General features: G+C 47.1%; 1 protein-coding gene across 1 annotated transcript in view; it reads left to right on the forward strand.

The window, feature by feature from the left end:
- The first annotated feature begins 3,959 nt into the window (after positions 1–3,959).
- The window catches only part of PRPS2 (phosphoribosyl pyrophosphate synthetase 2), a 30,230-nt gene continuing 11,453 nt past the window's right edge, over positions 3,960–22,736 (forward strand). Inside the window, exons 1-3 of the mRNA XM_019795045.2 lie at positions 3,960–3,997; positions 5,295–5,478; positions 22,541–22,639. Of these exons, the coding sequence (XP_019650604.2) occupies positions 3,975–3,997; positions 5,295–5,478; positions 22,541–22,639 (306 nt within the window). The 5' untranslated portion in view covers positions 3,960–3,974. The remainder of the gene's footprint in view (positions 3,998–5,294; positions 5,479–22,540; positions 22,640–22,736) is intronic.

A 22,736-nucleotide genomic window follows, 5' to 3' on the forward strand; every position in this document is an offset into this window, starting at 1 on the left:
AGGACCCTGGGATCAATCATGACCTGAGCCTAAGGCAGACGCTTAACCACCTGAGCCGTCCAGGTGTCCCTCATTCCCCACCCTTAAAACACCACTTAATCAGACACAGGGCCTACTGATTTTCCCTTCTCATCTCTGAATCATGATACTGATTTATTTTTTGAAATTTATTTTTAAAGATTTTATTTATTCATTTAAGAGACGGAGCTCGAGTGAGCACGAGTGGGGGGGGGAGGGACAAGCAGACTCACCTCTGTGCATGGAGCCCAACACAGGCCTCCCTCCCAGGACCCTGAGATCATGACGTGAGCCACCCAGGTGCCTCTCTGAATCATTTTAGATATGCAGAGAGAGGTCTGTGCCAGCTTCACTATAGACCACTGAAATCCCACAGTGAAGGTGTCTGAAAGTCTGTTGTAACATTTTATTCTGGTCAGTTAACCTGCCCAGAGTGGTTAACTGAGAGACCCAAAGTTTTGGTTTCCTATTGTGTAACAAATCACCCCAGAATTTAACAGCTTAAAACAGCAATCGTTTATTTGACCCACAAGCCTACAGTTTGGGCGGTGCCCTGGGTGATGGCATCTGGGGCAGTTATCGGGGGCCGGGGGGTCTACTTCGAAGATGGCTGGTAAGTCGGTGCTAGCTTTTGCCTGGCAGCTTGGTCGGGAGCCTCAGTACCTCTCCACGGGGCTGCCTGAGCTTCCTTACAGCATGGAAGGCGAGAAGTGGCAGCTGCCAGTCTGGTAAGGTCTGGGCCCTGAAGTTGGTGCATTGTCACTTCTGTTGGCAAGCAGAATCCTCCCGAATCCAAGGGAAGGGGAACATAGACCCCACTTAATTAATTAATTAATTAATTAATTAATTTTAGAGAGCAAGTGTGTGCAAGAGCATGCAAGCAAGGGAAGGGCAGGGGCAGAGGGAGAGACAATCTCAAGCAGACTTCCTGCTGAGTGTGGAGCCTGACGTGGGGCTTGATCTCATGACCCTGAGATCACGATCCGAGCTGAAACCAAGGTGCTTAACTGCCTGAGCCACCCGGGCACCCCTAGACTCCACTACTACTTTTTTTTTTTAAGATTTTATTTATTTGAGAGAGAGAGCAGAAGAGAGAGTGGTGGGGGGAGGAGGAGAGGGAGAGGCAGGCTCCACGCTGAGCAGGAAGCCCAACGTGGGGCTGGATCCCAGGATGCTTAAGACAGACGCTTCACCGACTGAGCCACCCAGGCGCCCCTAGATTCTGCTTCTTGATGGGAAAAGTTTTAAAGTCTCTGCAGCCATCTTTTAATTACCACACCCATTCGTTGTCGAGTCAGATAAACTCATCTGCCTTCTAATTTTGGGATCTGTGAAGATTCTCCATCTGAACAGCAAAAGGATGCTGCCTTCTGGCCGCAATTTTGAAAAGGCCCTACAAGAAGGTTCAGTCGTGATCATCTCTGTGAGTAGAGGCAGGAATAGCTTTGGGGGAAAATGTTGCCATGGTGATAGGACTTTCCATCCTCTGCTGGACTGCTAATCGTAAGGGGACGGAAGTTCCTGAAGAAAAATAGGCCCAAGAAGCAGGTCTTTGGGGATCAACAGTCATCACACCAGAGGCTGGCACACTTTTTCTGTAACGGGCCAGACAGTAAATAGTGCCGGCTTGGCAGGCCCATGTCTCTGTTGCTGCCGCGTCTCACAGCTGTGTGGCTTAGCAGGCTGTCGTGGGTCGCTGCACTCCTCTCTGGAGGCTCTAGGGGAGAAGCCATTCCCTTGCCCTTCTCAGCTGGGAGAGGCTCCCTGCAGTCCTTGGTCTCTCCTTCCGTCTTCAAAGCCAGCAATGTAGCACCTCTCTGACCTCTTCTGTCTTCCTGTCCTATTTTAAGGACCCTTGGGGTTGCATTGGGCCCACTTGAATAATACAGGAAAATCCCCGTTTTAACGTCAGCTGATCAGTAACCTTAATTCTGTCTGTCCGCTTGTTTCCCCTTTGCCATGTAACGTATTCAGAGGTTCTGGGGCTCAGGACATAGACCTCTTTGCGGGGCCATTCCGCCTAGCACGCCAGTCTCAGCTGTGGGTTGTAGATGGCTGACTCCTAGCTACCTAGCGCTGCGATTTCCGAATTGACTTTATTCCACAGTTGATAGGATGTTCACAAGGGACTTGGTTTAGCTCCTTAGAACTCAAAATAGGAGGTAGCTTATAGAATTCTGTCTCTTGGGGGCGCCTGGGTGGCACGGCGGTTGAGCGTCTGCCTTCGGCTCAGGGCGTGATCCCGGCGTTATGGAATTGAGCCCCGCATCAGGCTCTTCTGCTGTGAGCCTGCTTCTTCCTCTCCCACTCCCCCTGCTTGTGTTCCCTCTCTCGCTGGCTGTCTCTATCTCTGTCAAATAAATAAATAAAATCTTTAAAAAAAAAAAAAAAGCTGTCTCTTTCATCTCGACAGTGGCGTCACACACTGTCCATTCATAGCAGAGAACATAGAAAAATATGACCCACTGTACCAAAACTCATTTTCAGATCAGTTCGACTTGAAAACCTTCATTTTTGTGTTCTAATTATTCTAGCTGAAGTTGGATAGATGCTTCTGTTGATTCGGCATGCTGCTACATGGTATCCAAAATGTCGACTCATTGTAAAGTTGTTGTAGAAATAATTGGCTCTGTTGATAATACAGTATCATTGGGTATAATTGGCTTCTGGTAGAAGAGAGAGGGTATTTATGTACCTCGCTTGTAATTTTAAAGTAAGATTCATTATATTTCTTTTTAGGGTGAGACCATTTATAGTCCATCTTCCTGTAATGTGACATGTGCTTTCCTAACAGTCATGCTATGCAAAATCATACAATGTTAAGCACAGGGTTCGTGGGAAAACTGGGGTTGGGGGCACAGCACTCCAACTTCCTCAGTAACTTATTTTAAAAAGATGGGAATATAATGGAAATGGTAAGACACTACACATATTACAGATTTTAAAAATAGTGGGGTGCCCGGGTGGCTCAGTCGCTGAAGCATCTGCCTTCGGCTCAGGTCATGATCCCAGTGTCCTGGGGTCGAGCCTCACATTGGGCTCCCTGCTCAGCAGGGAGTCTGCTTCTCCCTCTACTCCCCCCACCCCGCTTGGGCTCCCCCCCCCCGAATAAATAAATCTTTTTAAAAAAGTACATGAACACTGTAGTAAGTATGGCACTTTGCATTGAAAAAGACCTACAGCTTCCTTATGGAAGTAGGTTTTGGAAGGGCCGTAGCTTTTGGGTTCTTGTGAGGCGATGGAGGGGGATGATCTGAAGTTGGGTGGAAAATGGCGATACCAGATGTGGATGGGTGTGGCTGTGGTCCTGGTGGGGAGGGTGTGTGCACAAATGTGCCATGTGCCCAGTATTTCGAAGTGGCTCCATTCAGCTGGGTGCAGTGCTGTTTTCTGCATTCTTTTTTTTTTTTTTTAAGATTTTATTTATTTATTTATTCGACAGAGATAGACAGCCGCGAGAGAGGGAACACAAGCAGGGGGAGTGGGAGAGGAAGAAGCAGGCTCATAGCAGAGGAGCCTGATATGGGGCTCGATCCCATAATGCCGGGATCACGTCCTGAGCTGAAGGCAGACGCTTAACTGCTGTGACATGCAGGCGCCCCAGTTTTCTGCATTCTTATCTCAGGATGAAAGGTGGTGTGGAAGCAAATGCAGAATTCATATTCTCAAATTGTTCCTGATGTATCAGTTGGAACAAAATTAGCCTTTTCAAAACAAACGTTGTAGCAGAGCTGAAGGTCTCCTTGGTCCTTGGCAGTACTCTGGGAAGGACCTGCCCCAGCACACAGCATTATTTCTCTTTTCTTCCGGTGGAAGGTACATGCGGGGGGTGGGGGCTGGCTTGCTCTCATGATGAACACTCAGCGTCCTCTGCCCAAAACACAAAAATTTTCCAACATGTAATTTTCAAAGACTTTTGAAGCTCTCCTTTCCTCTTCTCCAGAAGCTCCTGGAGGATGCCAACCAGCGAAACAAAGAAGTACGGCGAGAAAGAGGATACAGAAAATGGGACATTGAGTGCAGGGGAGGGGCGGTGGGATTCCCCGGGGGGGCATCTGTGCAGAGGCAGAAGGAGAACCCTGGGTCAGCTAGCAGCAGGAGGAAACACGGGCAGGACAGTGAGCTGGCGATCCCACTTGTGGCCTCCGATGTGTTGGGAATGTAGATTGTCAGCCCAGTGTTGAGGCTGGAATTTGTATTCACTACGTAGAAAACTTAGCAGGTGAAAAGGTAGGATAATAATACTCCAGGGAAAACAAATCACCAAAAATTATGTGGAAGAGGGAAATCTAAACTTGGGTTTAAGTTTGCTTTATGGCTCAGCTCTGAATAGCACTTACACAGTTAAAAGTAGCCCATCCTTTTTGGTTAGAAGATTGATCTACATTGGGATGATGGTGAGATCAGAATGCTGCAGGGGGTGTGGGTGATGGGGGCCGTGGTGTGGGGGTAGTTACGTCTTCATCTTCCAAGCAAGAAGTCAACACATGATGCCCAAAATGAAAACTCAAGATGAAGCGATAGAAACGTCCGAGTTGGAGACTTGAAGATAAATGCCTGAAAACCATAACAAGAGTTGAAATGGGTGCCTCTGAAATGTTTATTACAAGGCTTACAGAATGACTAGAATTTTTAAGCAATGCGTATATATAACTTTAATAAAAGTAAAACTCAATATACTATTTAGCAGAAAGAAGTAAATATAGCAGGACTGAGACGTATTTCTAACGAGCGTGTAAGATGCCCTCCGATATGAAAAAGTTCAGCTTGCAAGGTGGTCCTCCGCTGGCCTTTGGAAACCTTGTGTTTGAAAGGGTTCCCGCCCTTCCCAGATAAGAAGGGCTCCTTCTCCCTAACTGTGCAAACAGGGTGGTTAATGCGGAGACCCTGGGGGTCTGGACTTTTGGTCCTCGCCCGGCAGATGGAGCCTATGTGACCAGCCCCCCAGTAATAGCCTGGGCACTGATGAGCTTCCCTGGGGGACAGCACCTCCCACACATTGGCACGGCCAGTGGCTGGGGGGATGGAGCCCCACCCATGTGACTCCAGCGCAGGGGGACTCTTCGAAGCTTGCACCTGGTTTCCCTCGGATTTTGCTCGTCGCACCTTCTTCCTTTGCTCGTTTTGCTCTGTATCCTTTCGTGGTGGTAAATCATGGCCACAAGCACCACTGTACGGTGAACCCNNAACCCCCCCCCCCCCCCCCGTGTGCCCCAGGGGACCTCCAAGACGCACACATACCTTACTGTTAACGGATAGCATTTTTCTTTTCCTAGCGTCGAGATCGGTGAAAGCGTGAGGGGCGAAGATGTCTACATCATCCAGAGTGGCTGTGGGGAAATCAACGACAACCTGATGGAACTCCTCATCATGATCAACGCCTGCAAGATCGCGTCGTCGTCCAGGGTGACTGCCGTGATCCCGTGTTTTCCATACGCCCGACAGGATAAAAAGGACAAGGTACAAGAGCGCCATCCTGTTGGCACAACCTGCTCTGGGTTCTCATCTACGATTCTTTTCCCTCTCACACGTTACCTCAGAATATCTGGAAAATGTTTGCTTTCTATTTCAATGCTCGAGTCAGTAAGCCTTCTCATCTTGGCTTTTCAGAGGTTTATCTTCGAGCCAGCCATCATGTTAATATTGATAGAGATACAGGCAAGGCATATTTCTGCAGGTATGATAGCGTATAGCCCTGGTGTTGGAATTGTTGTGTATCTTTATGGCGGTGGATAGAACTAAGTACACCCACACCACCACCCCCAGTGGGTACGTGAAACTGGGGAAGTGGAATCCGGTCGCTGAACCGTATCAGTGCTAGTATTTTGGTTGTGATTCTATACTCCAGTTTTGCAAGTGTTACCATGAGGAGAAGCCGGGTAAAGGGCACAACCAGATCTCTAAATTGTTTTGTACAACTGCATATGAATCTATAGTTCTCTCAAAAAATTTAATGGAAAAAATACACCATTATCTCTTTTTAACCTTTCGAGAAGAACGAAGTTGATATTGTTGACTTTTTCTTTTAGCAACGCTAGCACTATAGGAGGCTGTGTGAATTTCTAGAAGAAATTAAAATAGTCATTGTCTTCGAGAAGAACCAGAGAGGTTGGAATTCGAGGGGAACTTTAGAGGGGATTGTATTCGTTTGCCAGGATCACTGTAACACAAACAAAATCACAAACTCAGTGGCGGAAAACAACAGAAACGTGTTGTGTCACAATTTGGGGGCCAGGCATCAGAAAGCAAGGTGTCATCAGGGTCGTGGTCCTTGTGAAGACTCTGGGGGGAAGCCTTCTTTGCCTCTTCTGGTTTCTGGTGGCTCCTGGCATTCCTTGGCTTCTGGTAGCATCACTCCCATCTCTGCATCTTTCTTCACATGGCCTTCTTCCCTGTGTCTCTGTGTGTGCTTCCCTCTTTTATCAAAGGACAGTCATTGGATTAGGACTCATCCTAATCCAGACTGATCTCATTTTGATCTTTACCCTAGTTCTCTCTGCAAGCACCCTCTTTTTAGATGTCACATTCCGAGGTTCTGGGTGGACAAGTTTTGGGGGGATATCGCTGAAACCACGATAGGGATCAGCTCTGAAGCTGTTAGCTGTTTTATGTCTTACAGATAGATAGATGTTCAGTCAGGTTCTCCGTGAATCCCTCCAGTTGACAAGACACATGGCTGTTGTGTGATGAGACTAATCATGACAAAAGTTTCCCCCGATACGCCTCTGTTTATCTCCCTAATTCATTTTCTGAAACAACACAAATTACCAAACATCACACAAGATTCCCTAAAATCCCTTTATAAATTTGAATTCCTATGCCAAGCCCCCCCCCCCCGAAACTTTAATGTCCTTTCAGGTGTGCTTCTCAGACCCCATGCTGGACACAGCTGTCAGTTAATTTTTCCCTAGAAATTGGATATCCAGAACTCCATTCTGCAATTGAATCATGATTGACCCTGTATGGATTAGAAGGGGTCAGCAAACTTTCTGTGAAGGGGTGTGTGGTCTCTGGTGGCAGCTGAACCCTGGTGTATCTCAAAGACACAAGACGATCTGTAAGTGACAGGTGTGGCTGTATTCCAATGAAGCTTAAAATGTATGGACAGTGAAATGTGAATTTCATCATTGTCACATGCCGTGATATGTTCTTTTGATTGTTTTCTTCCCCCCGGCTATTTAGTCATGCAAAAACCAGCATTAGCTCACAAGCAGTACAAACCAGTGGCTGGCTGGATTTGGCCCGTAGGCCGGTTTGCCACACTTGCATTAGAGCATCGATCGGGTGTACGTGTGCGCTCGCGTGCGTGCGTGTGTGACTTTGTGACTCTATGTATCACTTAGTGATTTCACTTTCGCTCACGGCAGCCAAAACCTTAGGTCACATAGGCTGCTGTGAAGCATATGACCTCCCCCTTGTTGTATATGGAGCATTTTTTATTCTAACTTGATTGCAAAGTTTTCTCTGTTTTTAGCTCCAAATTTTCCATGTATTTTTGTCCCATCAGCACGATCTGTTGTCCCGTTTGTGTATGTCACAGGATTGTTGAACATCTTCATTTTTGTCTGTGTCCTAAACGAGCCAGTGATACTCTGCTCTCTCTCTTCCGTGTAGCAAGAGGCTTAGCGAATTCTGTATTCTGTCATTTGCCATCAGATTCTCCTTTCACTTCTAGTAACTTTGGCATTTGATGCTCAGATAGACTGTGGATTGTCCTCTTCTCGAGTAACTGAATCCTTTTACTGTTTCATGGCCTCTGTCCCAGGCGCAGTGCCCCGGGGAGGGGAGCCCTCACTTCTCCTTAACTGATGCCCATGGAGACTCCTATGGTTTTTAGTTGCAAGTATCCAGTCTGCAGTTTGCTCTGTTTCCCAGGTGGTGACTAGCCCTGCTTGGCCCTGGCGCTTTGTGTGCACCTGTCTCCCGCCTTACAGGGAATGTGGCCGCACCCCCAGCCCCCGGCTGCTGATGGCCAGTAGTGCCCTCTGCCACCGTACGGAGTTCTTCACACACCTGCACTGTGGGGCTGTGGCTTCTGACTAGCTCTTTGTCCTGTTTCCTATTGTCAGTCATTTGGGTGGGTAGTCCGTTTGGGGCCATTTTGAGCACCTGTCTCTTTCTTTCCTTTTGCTCTTTCTGAATCACTTTGCTGTAAGTGTGTTTCTTGGAAACAACCTGGTAGCTGTTTTCAGTTTTTAACCCCCATCAGACAGTTCCAGGCTTGGTGAGCTTAACTGCTGATGGACGAGATAAGACGTTCATTGTCAACAACACAGAAGCAGGGATGTGGACACCGGGTTGAGAGGCCGCACAGATAGCAGCAGAGGGAAGCCTGAGGGCAGAAATTGTGTGGCTTATTGTCCGAGAAAACGGCTGAGAAGAGAAGGAATCATGAATCGTGGAGGGCTATGTTGGGTCTCTGTTGCTGCTGTCATAAATGACCATAAACCGGGGGGCTTAGAGTGACAGAAATGTTGTCTCTCACTATTCTGGAGGCCGGAGGTCAGAAATCAAGGAGCGGCAGAGCCAAGCACGTCTGGAAGCTCTAGGGTAGGACCGTCTGGAGGGTGCCTCGTTCCCTAGCTTGAGGCCGCATCTCTCCAGCCTCTCTCTGTGTCTTCGCTTTGTTTCTTACCTCCGTGAACTCTACCTCTTGACATGAGGGTGACAAGGGATTGAGTGAGTGCTTAAGAGAGATGCCTGAGCCTGTGAGCAAACTGCATTTATCAGTAACTGGGCTGAGGTGAGACCCAGAATGATGGGAAAACCCTTCTTCCCCCTTTGTGCTCTGCTTAGGTAGGCTAAAGGCCATGGAGTGTTCGAATGTGACGGGAAGTCATGGACCACACTGCTCGCTGGGCTCAGAAAAGCCGCCTCAGCCACAGGAAGAGCCCTGGGCAGCCTCCCCCCGCCCCCCCAACCCGGGTTTCTCTTGTCCTTTTCCTTCCCACAGGACTGTGCTGCCTCTGATGTCTGAGACACGATGAAATTCAGTGTAATTGACCTATCCAGAGTTACCTGCAAAGCAGCCCAGAAAAAGCTAGAGCCTTTTAACCGTATTCAAAACCAGCTTCATTATTTTTAATCTTACTGCTTCTTTTGAAGCAAGCCCCACACATCTGTAAAATTTTATTTTTGGCTTCATTTGTACCTGCAAGAAACCAGGGACTAGTTCTGACGGTGAAGGAATGGTTTCATAAATCATGATACGTCAGCACATGTGATACTGACCCGGAGAAAGGAAGATGACGTAGTATGAGTCGTAAAACCCGCGGCGTAGCGTTCATTGTCTGAACTCTGCGGTTACAACTTTGGAAACAAGTGGACTCGGGTTTGAATTTCAGCACCATGATTCACTCAGCATGTCCTTTGGAACAGTAGCTTAAACTCTGTGTTTAGTTTTCTCATCTGTAAATTTAAGGGTAGCATTTGCTACTATTTCTAACGTGCTTAGCATATAATAAATACGTGGGTAGGCAGACTTTTTCCAAAAAGAGCCAGGTGTCAAATTTTTAGACTTGGACCCCCAGATCTCTTACAGTAGGTCAGCTCCACCATTTTGGCATGAAAGCAGCCACATATGATACATAAGTGAAGGGATATCTGTCTGTGTTCCCATAAAATTTTATTTATGGACATGGGAATAGGATTTTTTTTTTTTTTTTTAAGATTTTATTTGAGAGAGAGGGCACGAGCGGTGGGGGGAGGGGGCAGAGGGGGTGGAGAAGCAGGCTCCCTGGGGCCTGGTCCCAGGGGCTTGATCCCAGGACCCCAGGATGATGACTTGATGAAGGCAGACGAGGCTTAACTGACCGAGCCACCCAGGCGCCCCTGGAATAGGAATTTCATATGCTTTTTTTCAAATGTCACAAAATGTTCTTCGTTTTTCAGCCTCTGAAAAATGTAAAAAGCATTCTTAGCTCACAGGTTGTACAAAAACAGACCGCAGGCTGGATTAGTGTCCTGGGCTGCGGCTGGCTGATGTCTGCGGTGGCGGACACTCGGTAATTGGCAGTTTCCTTCCCGGTACAAACAGTATGACGTGGGCAAAGCTGGAAAGCGTTACTTCTGAGAGGGTAGAGGACTTGTAGCTTTTTTCACAGTCATTTTCAAGGTTATGTTCTCTTTTCAATTGTCAGATTGTTTCTTTTTATTTTTTAACTGGAAACATTGAAAACATTTGTCCAGACATTGGTTTCTCCAATATTATAAATTTGTAAAGCTCATCAAATTTATGCTTTTTAGCAGGGTGGCATCTGATACATTGAATAAGGTCTGGAATATCCGGGGAGTCTTAATCGTGATTGGGCTCTCCCACCAAATGTTTGATCTTTCTCCGTGTTTCCTCAGGGGAGTTGAACGTTTTACTTCTGGTTACTGTCCCTTGTTGCTACCTTTGTGGAAATGTCATACTCATTATTCTCTTAGTGGCTCTAAAGTCAGTTAACTTGCAAATCATCTTTCCTGCAAGATTCAGTTGGGTCTTGAGCCAAATTCATAGTACAGAACGCAGATTTGTAAACAAGGTCTGGAGAAGGAAATCAGAAAGTGTGAGTTGAAACATTACCTACCTGTGGTTTGGGTCGCAGAAGCAGGAAACACTGGATGCCACGGAGGAATGGTTTTGCCAGTTACAAAATTATAGGAAGAGCCCCACTTTGATGAGCGTTCAGAATCAGATTGTATTACAAAGAAGTCCCAGTGATCAATTTGTTCTTTTAATTTTCCTGAAATTGTATTAGACTAAATAATTCTCAGTCACTGAGGCAAATAATTAAGCCTTGAAAACTCGATGTGATCGAGATCCTGTTGTTAAGTATTTACCGAAGAGCTGTGGTACGCAGGGTACAGAGCTGTGTGCGGCAGAGATGTGAAAATCTCCAAAACCAATTCTTTGCCCTCGAGGGATGCCTAGTCCAGTTGTGAACTATGACATCCGTACGTATCACGTCTTCTAACGTCAGTCTTTTCAGCGGGATGGCATAAGGGGTCCCCAGTGGTAGGGGCCAAGTGCACAGCCAGTGCGGTGTCCCTTTCGAACGGACAGACTTTTTCTCCCTGGGGTTCTCAGAGCATCACAACATTTGGAGATTTGAACAAGACCTGGAGGGTCAAATTCAGTAGCCCAGCAGATGCACGGGAGTGAGGTGGACATCTGGGTGTAGACAGCAAGGCTTAAATTGTTCTCCAGAAGAGGGAGAGGGTGAGCCTAGTGCAGACTGCAGGACCCTTAGAGCCAGACTGGTTGGGGTTTTTTTTTGTTTGTTTGTTTTTAATAGGATTTAGTTATTTGAGAGAGAGAGAGCCCGAGCAAGCATGGGCAGGGGAGGGAGGAGACCCCCCAGTGAGCAGGGAGCCCGATGCAGGACTTGCATCACAGGATCCCCTGGGATCATGACCTGAGCCAAAGGTAGACGCTTAACTGACTGAGCCACCCAGGCGCCCCAAGGTGGGAGTCTTTTTATCCCAAAGGTAATATGGAACAGAACAGGGAGTTAAACAATGAAAACATGAATTATAGTATGTAATTAGTTGAGAAAGTTGAAAAATGTAAAAAAAAAAAAAAAAGAATATTTTCCCATAATTTCACTTTCTGGAAACATTTACCATTAACATTTTGGGGTGTTTCTTGTCATTCATTGTGTGTTGGAAAAAATGTGTGCGTGTGTGTGTGTTACATATGTATTGCTAACCTTAAAAGTAAAACTGCCAGTTATTTTACCAGCAAAAGGTAGGTTTATTCAAGAATTTAGAAAAACCATCGGCAAATCTGGAGGACGAAGGAGAGGGACACTTTTGAAGGAGCAAAGGGAGTGGGAGGGCTGTTACCAACTGAAAGGCCATTGGAGGGGGCGCCTGGGTGGCACAGCAGTTGAGTTTGCCTTCGGCTCAGGGCGTGATCCCGGCATTATGGGATCGAGCCCCACATCAGGCTCTTCCACTATGAGCCTGCTTCTTCCTTCTCCCACTCCCCCTGCTTGTGTTCCCTCTCTAGCTGGCTATCTCTATCTCTGTCAAATAAAATCTTTAAAAAAAAAATTTTTTTTAAAAGGCCATTGGAGGAAACTGGGAGTTGGAAGTATAGTGGCTTTTCATCAGTGGAGCTGTTGCCGGGAATGAGGGAAGTGTTTCTTCCTCCTGCTGGAGTAGCGACGTAGTGGAGTAGTACCCACATGCGTGGTCAGGCCCCCTCTTCCTGTCAGGTGTGCAGTTGACTAGGAGTGGGAGGGCGTGAGGGCTCCCCCTTCCGAAACCTCCTAACTCCATTTTAGTGAGGGTTCCCTTCCTAACATTCTTATTTCCCCACCCCCCCCTTTTAAAAAATATTTTATTTATTTGACAGAGCGAGAGAGCACAAGCAGGGGGAGCAGGGGAAACAGTAGAGGGAGAGGGAGAAGCAGGCTCCCTGCTGACCAGGGAACCTGATGCGGGGCTCAATCCCAGGATCATGACCTGAGCTGAAGGCAGGTGCTTAACCATCTGAGCCATACAGGCGCCCCTTATATCCGCCATTTGATCAAGATCTTTCCTTGAAAGCGCCACTGATCAGCAGTCAGGTTCTTTATATTTAGTGGTTTTCTCTCTCATTGCCACCAAGGACCTCTCCTGGTTGTCGGGTCTCACGTGGGAGGGAAAGTGCATAGCAGTTGGAAAGCACTTAAGCCACACTTAGTACAGGGAGCGTTAGAAAAGACGAAGGCTCGGGCACTGTCCATCTGAAGTCCGTCTCTTCTCCGGATTGTGAGCCTGGAGCTGACGTCACCTTACTGGGCATGTCCTTTCTGCAAAAGATGGAGAGACAATACCCAGTCCAAACCAGCATGAGAGAACCAACTGTATGTTGGTTCTAAACCAGAACCCTAGGTCTGAAAAAATTTATTGGCTCTTATTTGGATTTAGGGAAGAAAGTTTTCTCCCTCTGCAGGCCATCCCGAGTCACATTTGCCTCCTGAAGTGCTTCTGAGATAAAATAGTGAAATAGTGCGAGAGTGCAGTGAACAGAATAACCAAGCACATTTGGGAAGTGACAGTACGCATCTCAACATGAAACAATAGTTAATGGACCCTTTTTGCAAGAACAGCAAAACTTCAAGGACATTTTAAAACAGTGTTGTTATCTCAAAAGAGCCATTTAGAACCATTTGTGTTATTAGTAATAGTCTATAAAGTTGTGAATTCAGAGACGATGAATTTGGATAAGAATCCAGGGTCAGTTAATAGTTTAAAGGAAAGGCTTGTGAATTCCGCACCTTGTCACCCTTCAGAAAGGGTCACAGGATCCTAATGCGGCTATTCCTGTTTCAGAAGGTTTCCCCTTTTTTGCAAGAGATTGGGAAGTGCAGATAAAGGGCATTTTCTTGCCACAGAAGAGATATAAGCAGCGACGGTGAGAAAAAGTCTACAGGCCTGGTCTGGACAGCTTGGGAAAGCGGTCTCTCCAGATGTTGTCTGTTTCATTTCCGGGAATCTTCACTTTCACGTCGTCAGATGGCATGCAGGTCCAGTCGGAGGTGGTGCTTGCCTTAGGTGGGTCACGTGGGTCCAGGAGTCTAGTCCCTGGAGTTTGGCTGCACAGGGGGTTGGTAAGCAGTTCCTGATAAGGGCCTTTCCGGCGAGGCTATAGAATCTTTCTGGAGGTGTCTTTTCCAAGAGATGGATTCTCCAGGTTGTGAAGGGTGATGACGCAAGATTGTTGTCTGCTGGGAATGCACAGTGAAGATGTTGCTGTACCAGAGAAGCAACTAGACCTTTACGATATTGAAGATCTCTCCTTTCATCAGCTATGGCTCCAAAGTGGCAGGGGCCAAACGCACAGTCGTCCTAGGACTATCTCCATGGGCGAGAGTGCATGAGTTCCAAAAGGGCAAAGATCTGCGATCTAGAGGGACTCATGGCAATGCCTTTGGCCTAGCTATTTGGAGAGTCTGTACATTTTGCCACTTGAGTCTTAACAGTGTCCTCAGTGCATTCGAGCAGCCCTGAGTATTGAGGACGGCGTGGAAAACGTTTACGTAAAGCTGGCCACAGTGCCCAGACCTGAAGAAGCACCTGACTGGTAAACTGGGTGCCCTGGTTACTGTGTAGTTCAAGAGGGGTTCCCTGGGCAGGGATCATTTTTTCTGCTAGAATTTCAGCCCCAGAAGAGGCACTGGCCTAGCTACAAGGGAAGCTTCAGTCCAGTGAGAAAACAGACAAACCATGATGAAAACTTGTTTGTAACCATGAGATAGGGGCGAGCTGCATGAAATCCACTTGTCAAACCTCAGATGGTCCATTGGGCAATTTAAGATGCTGGGGGCGGTATGGAGAGGTGTTCCATGATTATATTTTGGACAAATGGAACATGCAAAGTAAATTAGGCATTTTTGTGACCTTTTTAATATTTTCCCATCAATATCGGCTCATGAATGCTCTCATTTTGTCAGTAGACCTGTGGTTTAATGCGTGTGCAGTTGGAAGTAGGGGGAATTGTGGAATTTCTGGTGGGACTGGGTAGTTACTTGGTCTAAATCAGAGCTCGCTTTCTTTATCGAAGCAACAGTTACTAGATTTCCAATATTGTTTCTCCTTTTCTGGGGCTAATTGTTGGGCATCTCTGGTCAATTTTTCTAATTTGTCCTTTGAAAGAACATCCCTTTGGAACATGACAGGGGTCTGGCTGTCCCTCTCCTTGAGAGCAGCATTTTTTGGTGGAAGTAGCAGCAAGGTGATGTCCTTGGCCTGCAGGGAGTTGAGTCTGGAATGTCTGGGAACCTTCATGGCCAGAGCTGCCGGCAAAAGTATGGCAGCCAACAGATTTTGGACATAGGAGCCATTTTTTATCTCACCCCCATTGGAGGTAAGGAGACCTCGTTGAAACGTTCCACAGTCATGAACTACCCTAGGGGCATACTGACTATCGGTATAAGTGTTGTGTGGTTTTGCCCTTGGCGAAAACACAGGCTTGAGTCAGGGCGTGTAACTCAGCCTCGTTGGGCCGAAGTAGGTAAAGGTGACAGCCTCAGTGGCAGTTGGAATAGCCCTTCCAGCGTGCTGTTTACCACTTGTATTCTTGAAGAACCATCAGTAAACCCCGAACAGCCTGCGTGGGGCAGGGGCGTGTCCTGTAAGTTGTCACAGGCAGTCGGAGGGCGATCTTGAGCGTGAGGCAGTCGTGAGGGCTTTCCTCGGGAAGGGGGGAGGAGGGTGGCAGGGTTAGGGCTGTTGTAGTGAGAAGGAGTTATTATAGGAGGAACAGCTAGCAGAAGGATGTCATCGGGGTGAGGCGACTGGTTGCGTGGAACACGGGGGACGGTTCAGGAGGACCCGCATGACTTATATCTTCGGTGGCCTTAACTGTGAGGGAGGTGGGGGGAATGGCTCTGAGGCCGGGGGGCTATCCCGGAGCCATGGGGTCTGGTTGCTGGCTGGGCTACCCTCCGGGGTGACGTTTGTGGGTGAGAGCTCGAGGACATTCCCTTCCCTCTTGCATACGAAGAGGAAAAAGGCAGGTTGATAATTAGGATGTCCACGGGGCAGGGGCTTTTGTTAGACTTGCCTTCAAATCCCAGAGGCCCTGTCATGCTCTTCCCAAATACTAGGGTTCGGTTTGTCAGTTTTTAGTAAAGGGTGTAGCGGCTGAGCGGTGAGAGAGAAGTTTGGAATCCCAATTTCGACCCGAGCCAGCCAGTCCAGGAAAGCCTCGAGCCTGGCTCTTAGTTTTAGGTTTTGGGAGATTCAGAATGCCTTCAAGTCTACCCGGATGCAAATCTGGTCCGTGTTCTGAGATCATGTACCCTAAGTATCAAACCCTAAGTTTGAACAAAGTGCAGTTTTTCTTTGGAGACTTCGATGTCCCTTTAAGGCCAGAAGTTTTAACAGGCGGATGCTGTCTTCCTGTGAAGAGGCTTGAGAAAGGGGGGACAGAAGCAAATTGTCTGTATTGTGACAAAGTCGAGCCTGTAGAAAACTCTGTATCCTCCAGACCAGCTCTTAAAGTTTGTGAAAAGTTAAGGACTGTGTGTAACCCTGGGGCGTTACTGTCCAGTTATATTGCTATTCTTCCCAAGTGATAAAAGATACTGGCTGTCCGTATCAACTGGGCTACTACAAAATGCACCGCAGAGGTCAGTTCCAGTGAAGAACTTGCTTTCAGTGGGAGTGGACATCAGTGAGGCAAGCAGGTTGGCAGCGACAGGGCGCCAGGGGTACCAGTGCTACTTCTTGCCCGGCCGTGCTGGACACACCTCCGTTCTCAGCCGTTGAGTTTTCTCACAGGTGAAATTGGGGTGTTACAGGGACCGGTGCGGGGGATAATGAGGCCCTGGGCCTTGTAATCTCTATTGTGGGCTTGATGCCCTGAAGGGCTTCTTTGTTTGTAGGGTATTAATTCATTCTAGGGATCCATTTGAATCTTGATGAGAGGTACAGGGTGGGTCCTGCCAATATCAGTAAAGATTTTGCCCACAAAGAAGATGGTGGCTGATCCAGTAGGGATAAATCATCAGTACTGCGGTACCCCCAGACTCTGCTATAGTGCCATCAGACACAGAGCATAAAAAAAGATGCCAACGGGTCATTTATTTCCCCCAGTTGGCTATTTTGGTTACTACGGTCAAATTCTAGAATTATTTTCCTCTTTTGGGAGAAAGCAATTTCCGGCATGTTTTTCTAAGAAATCTTGGCCCAGTGAATGAATAGGGGCGGAGCAACTAGGGAAGAAAGGGGGTGTCTCTCTCAAAGGGCCTAGACAAGCGGGAGTAGGTTCAGAGACAGGAGCCTGTTGAGATTTATCAGAGGCCCCCCACTCTGTGAACTGTTTGAGTACTCTGAGGCGGGGGCTGCTTTATTGCTGTGGGGTGAAGCACCCAGAGTGTAGGTCTGGTGCCATAAGGACAGACACAGATTCATTCCCAGTCTGGATAGTGGTTTCTGCAAGCTGATTAGAGGGAGCATTGAGAAGAGCCCCTGTGGTAGTTCCTGGTAGCCCCGTTGCAGAGAGCAAGATGGAGCCACTCACGTCAAGCAGGGGCCCGTGTCAAGCAGTGGTACAGGCACTTAAGCGTACTGTAGCTATGAGATATCGCTGAGACCAGCACTAACTGACGACACCCCAGAACTCCTAACAAGCAGAAGCAGAGAAGTCTGCAGGGGCCCAGGACTGATTCGGTCCCTTTAAAAAGAAGGGACTTTTGCAGCCAACAGTCAGACGCCTCAGACATGACCCCTCTATGTCTAACCACTTAAACAGGGCACCCGTTGCCCAAAGCTGTGCCCGATGGATCTCTGAACAGAACTGACACCCCCCACTGCTTGAACGTAAGCAGTGAGTGCCCAGAGCTGCCCCGGGCCGGACCAACGCCTTAGCTCAACTGCGCGCCCACAGCCGGACTCCGAGTTTGTTCCTTCATTCCTGCCCCCTGTGTTATCTCCTTTGTTGTGCGGCTTGTCTTCTGTCCTCTTCTGTGCGCCGTGTAAGAAGCCAAGTGAACCACGTGAAATGTCACTCAGTTTGGAATCCTGAATCCGCTCTTTAATTGTGTTAACCTTGCTTTACGACTGAGTAGGGCTGGCACTGTGGAAAGAACTCGTGTGTGTGCCTTCAGTGTGCTTGTGACAGCTGGCGTGGCTGGCGGGATGCCATGCCATTGGCTCATCGTGCAGTAGAAAATTTAGAAGAATCAGAAAAGACCCCCAGAGTCTTGCTTGAATTGACCATAACAGAACTAAAAATACGAAATTGGGGAATACATTTATGTGAACGTAGACTTCCCAGGTGTCTCACTGAGGGTGAGATCCTAAGGCGGGTGAAGCCGAGACCGGCGCTATGCAGGGAGCAGCCAGCCGCAGAAGGCAGTTGGGGGCTCACCACTTGGCAGGCTGGGCAGGAGGTGGAACTACCTGGAGCCGAGACCAAGAGTAATTGCCTCAGAAAGGCACTTAGAGGGCTAAGAAGAGTTAAAGCATTTGGAGACATTGCAAAGATAACCCGCCACTACTGGCCAAATTAATCTATAACTTGGCAGGAAGATGTGAACAAAATTTGTGGACAGTCTGTACAAATATGCTAGGTCTTAGTGGGAAATAGAGCTCTACGTAGTTAAGAAATTGTATCCAGCAGCTGCTAGATTACAAAAAAGAAAGATGTGGGCACTGGGTAAATGCCTAAAAAGGATGGTGAGAAGGCCCCAAGACTCCTGACACCATACTTTGGATAGAAGACCCATGCTACCCCCACAGAGTTAGAAGTCAGAAAGCTCACAACCAGGCCCTGGGAGGTATAATCGTGGATCTGAAGGATCCTAAAAATGTAAAGCCCTTAGGGTCCCGGGTGCCCACTTTGGAGGTTCCCATCTTACTGATGAAAGCCATCTCACAGACCAGGACTGGCAAAGAGCTAGCTAATAGAGTAATGAGGAAGGACAAATCAATGAATAATTTAAGTTTAAAGGACGAAGCACCCTTGGGGACCCCAGGAGACTACTGTAACTCCTAGGCGGTGACTGTCAAAGAGACCTCCTCTGTTTCTGCATGTTATGGGTTCTGGGATGTCAGCTGATGCTGATCTTGGCGATATCTTGAGTCGTTGCTTGACACAGCCTCGTGCTTGACATGAGTGACTCCATCCTACTCTCTACACCTGTCATTGGCAAGTATGACATTGGAAAGGTTGGCGAGAGGGCTCAAGGCGACTGAAGTGCTTACGTTTGTAACGGTCTTTTCCCAGTGTCCTGGTTCCTTGAAATAACAGCAGAAATTACTCTTCCGGTTTTGTTTAGGGGCCTTCATTTGCTGGAGCTGAACATCGAAAATTGTAGCGATCTTTCCTCTAGGCAACTCATCTAGGGTGTGAGCAAGCTGGTTTACTAGGTTAGTCAAATCTGAAGTGGACATAGTTTCTCATTCCATCCTGATTCTTTTAACTAAAAGGGAAAGATCCTGGAGCAGTCATGAATAAACAGAGTTAAATGTTACCCCCATGGATTCAGCATCTAAAGGAAGACCAGAATTTTCTTTAAAGACAGTTTGGAGTCGATTGTACTAATCACAGATTCATCAAGCTTTTGTGTGTAAGCCTGAATTTTGTTCCAGTCAACAGTCTTAGGAAAAGCCATTATAATTGTTCAGTGGAGATTTCCAGTGAGTTTTCTAGCATCTTGCCAAAAGTTAGGGGTCTTGTTTCTCTAAATCCTGCTCAGGATTTTCCCATTGGGCTAGTTTCATCCGATGTTTGGCCTGGCCCTCACCAACAAGCATGTACACTAATTGATAAAAATCTGAGAAACCAGGATGGTAAGTTGGAATGACTATGTTAAATTCTTCAGCAAACCTATGAGGGTTCCAGTCATTTTAGGAAACTCTTTAACTATGGCTGGAAGTTCAGCCTTAGTCAGGGTAACGTGAAAAACTTGGGGGTCTGTTTAGATCCTCAGAAGACCTAACATTAAAGGGGCAGTTTATAAGTAGTTCAGGAGAGGAGAGAACAGAGGGAACTTCCGAGGAAAGAAAGGTTCGGCAGAAGGATTAGAAGGAGAGCATAGGAGATGAGAGGGTGCAGAGAGAACAGAAGAAGATAGCGCCCCAGGGGTGGGGCCTGAGCACAAGTTGGCTGCCTCGTATCTGGGGGGCAGGGTGGAGAAGAGGCCTCAGGAGCCCTTTTTTCTTTTTAATTGTTTGCCTCATTTAGTTTATAAAGTGTATCTTCTTGGAAGGAGGCAATTGGATTCCTGATAGTGTTTGGAAGCTTCAAAATACCAATTAAGATAGAAATCCCATTCAGTTTTAGAACTGTGGTTGTTGTCCAATTCAACTTTGAGAAAATTAAGTTCGGAGAGTTTGAAAGTACCCCATAATGGCCATTGAAGTTCTAAATTACTTCTGGTTAAGTCAGTCCATTTGTTTATAAATGTGCATGTGGAGGGACCATAGTTCTTAAACATAGAACCGGCTGGAGTCCAGTGGGGGGGGGCGGGGCGACAGCGGCATGCCCTCAGCATTTCAGTGACCGGGATTCCATTTCTTAGAGGTTTTTCAGGGACAGCCTGGTTCCAGAAGGAATCAGATGAAAGGCCAGCACAGTTCCTGGAGGAACAACAGTCCAGCCCCAAAGGGAGATAGGACCGAAGGTCTTCACAGTTCAAATTGGCACAGTTCCAATGTGAACAGTCTGATTTTGAAAAGGAATCAGACTGAAGGCCAGCCTAGTTCTGCGAGAGGACTTCCATTGCCTCCATTCTGTCCTCATTTGGTACTAAGTTTCCCTTTCCAGCTTATCTCTTAACTCAGGCCAAAGACCCTGAGGGTACAGCATCCCCTGAGAGGAGCGGAAATCACCCCCTTGAGCAAGGGCTGCCCCAAGCAGGCGAGTCCCCTGCAGTTGACCCCAAGGCAAATGAATGATGGACCTGACCTTCACTGCCCACCTGCATGTCCCCACATACCTTTGTCCCACATTTTCCTTATATGAAACCTAGACGTTTTCTGCTGTCTTCTGGGTGTTGGTCTCACTGAAATAAATTCCTTTTCTGTTTTACGACCACTCCTTTCTCTGCCTTTGGATTTTGTCAGCAGCTGGTGGCCAAACCTGGTCTGTGTGGGACCCCTGGAGCCAGGTGCTCTTGCACCCTTGCGCCCCAACTACGGTTCATTAGGAACAGCCCCGTTCCTAACAGGAATCAGACCGAAAGCTAGCACGGTTCCATCAGGAACAGTCCGAGTTGGCCTGAAGGCCAAACGAGTAGTCAGAGATATAAACAAAAACCAAAACCCCAAAAACCAAGGGCTTAAATGGGTCCCAAGTAAAGCCTGGAGAGCTTAGACAAAAGGCATGAAGCTCAAAATCCAGGAAAAAACTTACCCTTAAAACCCCAGGGTTGTCAGTAAAGCAGTGAGCCCCAACAGCTCCGGGGGTACCGCGCCTTTTTGCTCACCAGCCCCGGAGCCATCGGGGGTTCTCTCTGGGTTGCACCTCTGATCACCAAGTAATAACAAACCTTAAAAATAGACTCTGCCAGTTACTTTACCAGCAACGGATGGGTTTATTTGGGAATGAAAGAATTGCAAACAAACAAGGTGTGGCAAGACTGTAGGCAAGTCGAGGACAAAGGAGACGTAGGCTTTTGAAGGAGAGAAGGGGGAAATTGGGAGGGCTGTTAGGAACTGAAAGTCCCACAGAGGAACCTGGGAGCTCGAAGTGTGGCAGCTTCTCATTGGCTGAGCTGCTCCCTGGGGCGGAGGAAAGCCTCTCTCCTGCTGCTGGAATAGTAGAACAGTGTCCCTGTGCACAAGTCCGCCTCTTCTGTTGGGTCTGCAGTTGACTAGGAGTTGGGAGGGCCTGAAAGTTGCCCCTCCCGAAGCCTCCAGACTCCGTTTTAGTGAGGGTTCCCATTGCTAATGTTCACAGTGTATTATGATAGAGTAATAGGTTGCTTTTTGGGTTTGTTTGTTTTTTAAGTATGGTGTGTTAAGAGAAAATACAAATGATCTGTTAAAACTATGATGTAATTCCTTCCCGTGTATGTTTTTACCTGAATATACTCTTGTGTATTTAATAGGGATCGTTTATTTGTTACTCTTGGGAATGAAATTTTTTTTGTTTCAATTTTGAGATGTAATTGACAACATTGTGTGAGTCTGAATGAAATCTTTTAAGCTTATACATATATTTTTGGGGGGGTTGTTGTGTGAGAATGTTACTGTTTGCAGTAAAATGCTGACCTCTTTTCCTATGTTTAATCTGTGTCTGTGTACTCTCTTAAATATATTTTTTTGATGTAGACCGTTATTGTCCAGGATTTATGATACAAAAGCAAAAGCCGTGGAGATGTTAGGTAATTTTAAAGAGGATACAGTGTCAATAAATCACCTTGCATCCCTTCTTGAAACATCAAATTCTTGTTCGCTGTATGGTGTTCTTTCTTCAGTGTGGTTTTTGTTCACTTTGTGACGGCGTGAGCTTCCCGCAGCGGTTCATCCACTCTTCAGCGGCTGGCCTTGCCTCTGCCTCCCTTCCCCGCCTTCCCCTACTCTCCCTCTCAGGCCTGCCGGTGGCCACGCTGCACTTCTTTCAGTTTCTGGAGGTGACCTCTTGGCCTCGATGATGTCACATGTGCTGCTCTTTCTGGAACACTGGTCTCCCCTCTGCTGACCACACCTTAAAGCAGTTTCCTCAAAGGGGCCTCTGATGACCAGTCTGTTTAAACTCCATGCCCTTCATGCTCTCCTCTCTCTGGTACCTCTTCCTCAAACTTGTCACTGTCTGAATGATACAAATTGTGATGTTACCTGTATATGTGTTTGTTTGCTTCTTTGATATTTGTTCTCTCTACCCAATGTCAAGCACATTGTCTTGCAACAGTATATGTAAGTAGTAAACACTGGGCGAATAAAATGGAATGAATATCTTTTGTTATAATGTAACTTTCTTGTTATTACTAATTCAATAATTTAAAGCATGAAAGTATTAAATAGCTTATCTTAATTTTATTAATGCATCTCTTCCTTTCTCTCTTCCTGTTATAAAATCTATGTCTTTATTTTTTAGAGTCGTGCTCCGATTTCCGCGAAACTTGTGGCCAATATGCTCTCGGTCGCCGGGGCCGATCACATCATCACCATGGACCTGCATGCCTCTCAGATCCAGGTTCCAGCATTTTCTTTCTTGCCCTTGGTTGTGATCGGGGGCTTAATGCAAGCGGTTAAATCCTAACTCTGTTAAGTTAAATTGTTTTCAAAGTGGG

This window comes from Ailuropoda melanoleuca, chromosome X, assembly GCF_002007445.2.
Source record: "Ailuropoda melanoleuca isolate Jingjing chromosome X, ASM200744v2, whole genome shotgun sequence".
In the NCBI taxonomy this organism is placed as follows: domain Eukaryota; kingdom Metazoa; phylum Chordata; class Mammalia; order Carnivora; family Ursidae; genus Ailuropoda; species Ailuropoda melanoleuca.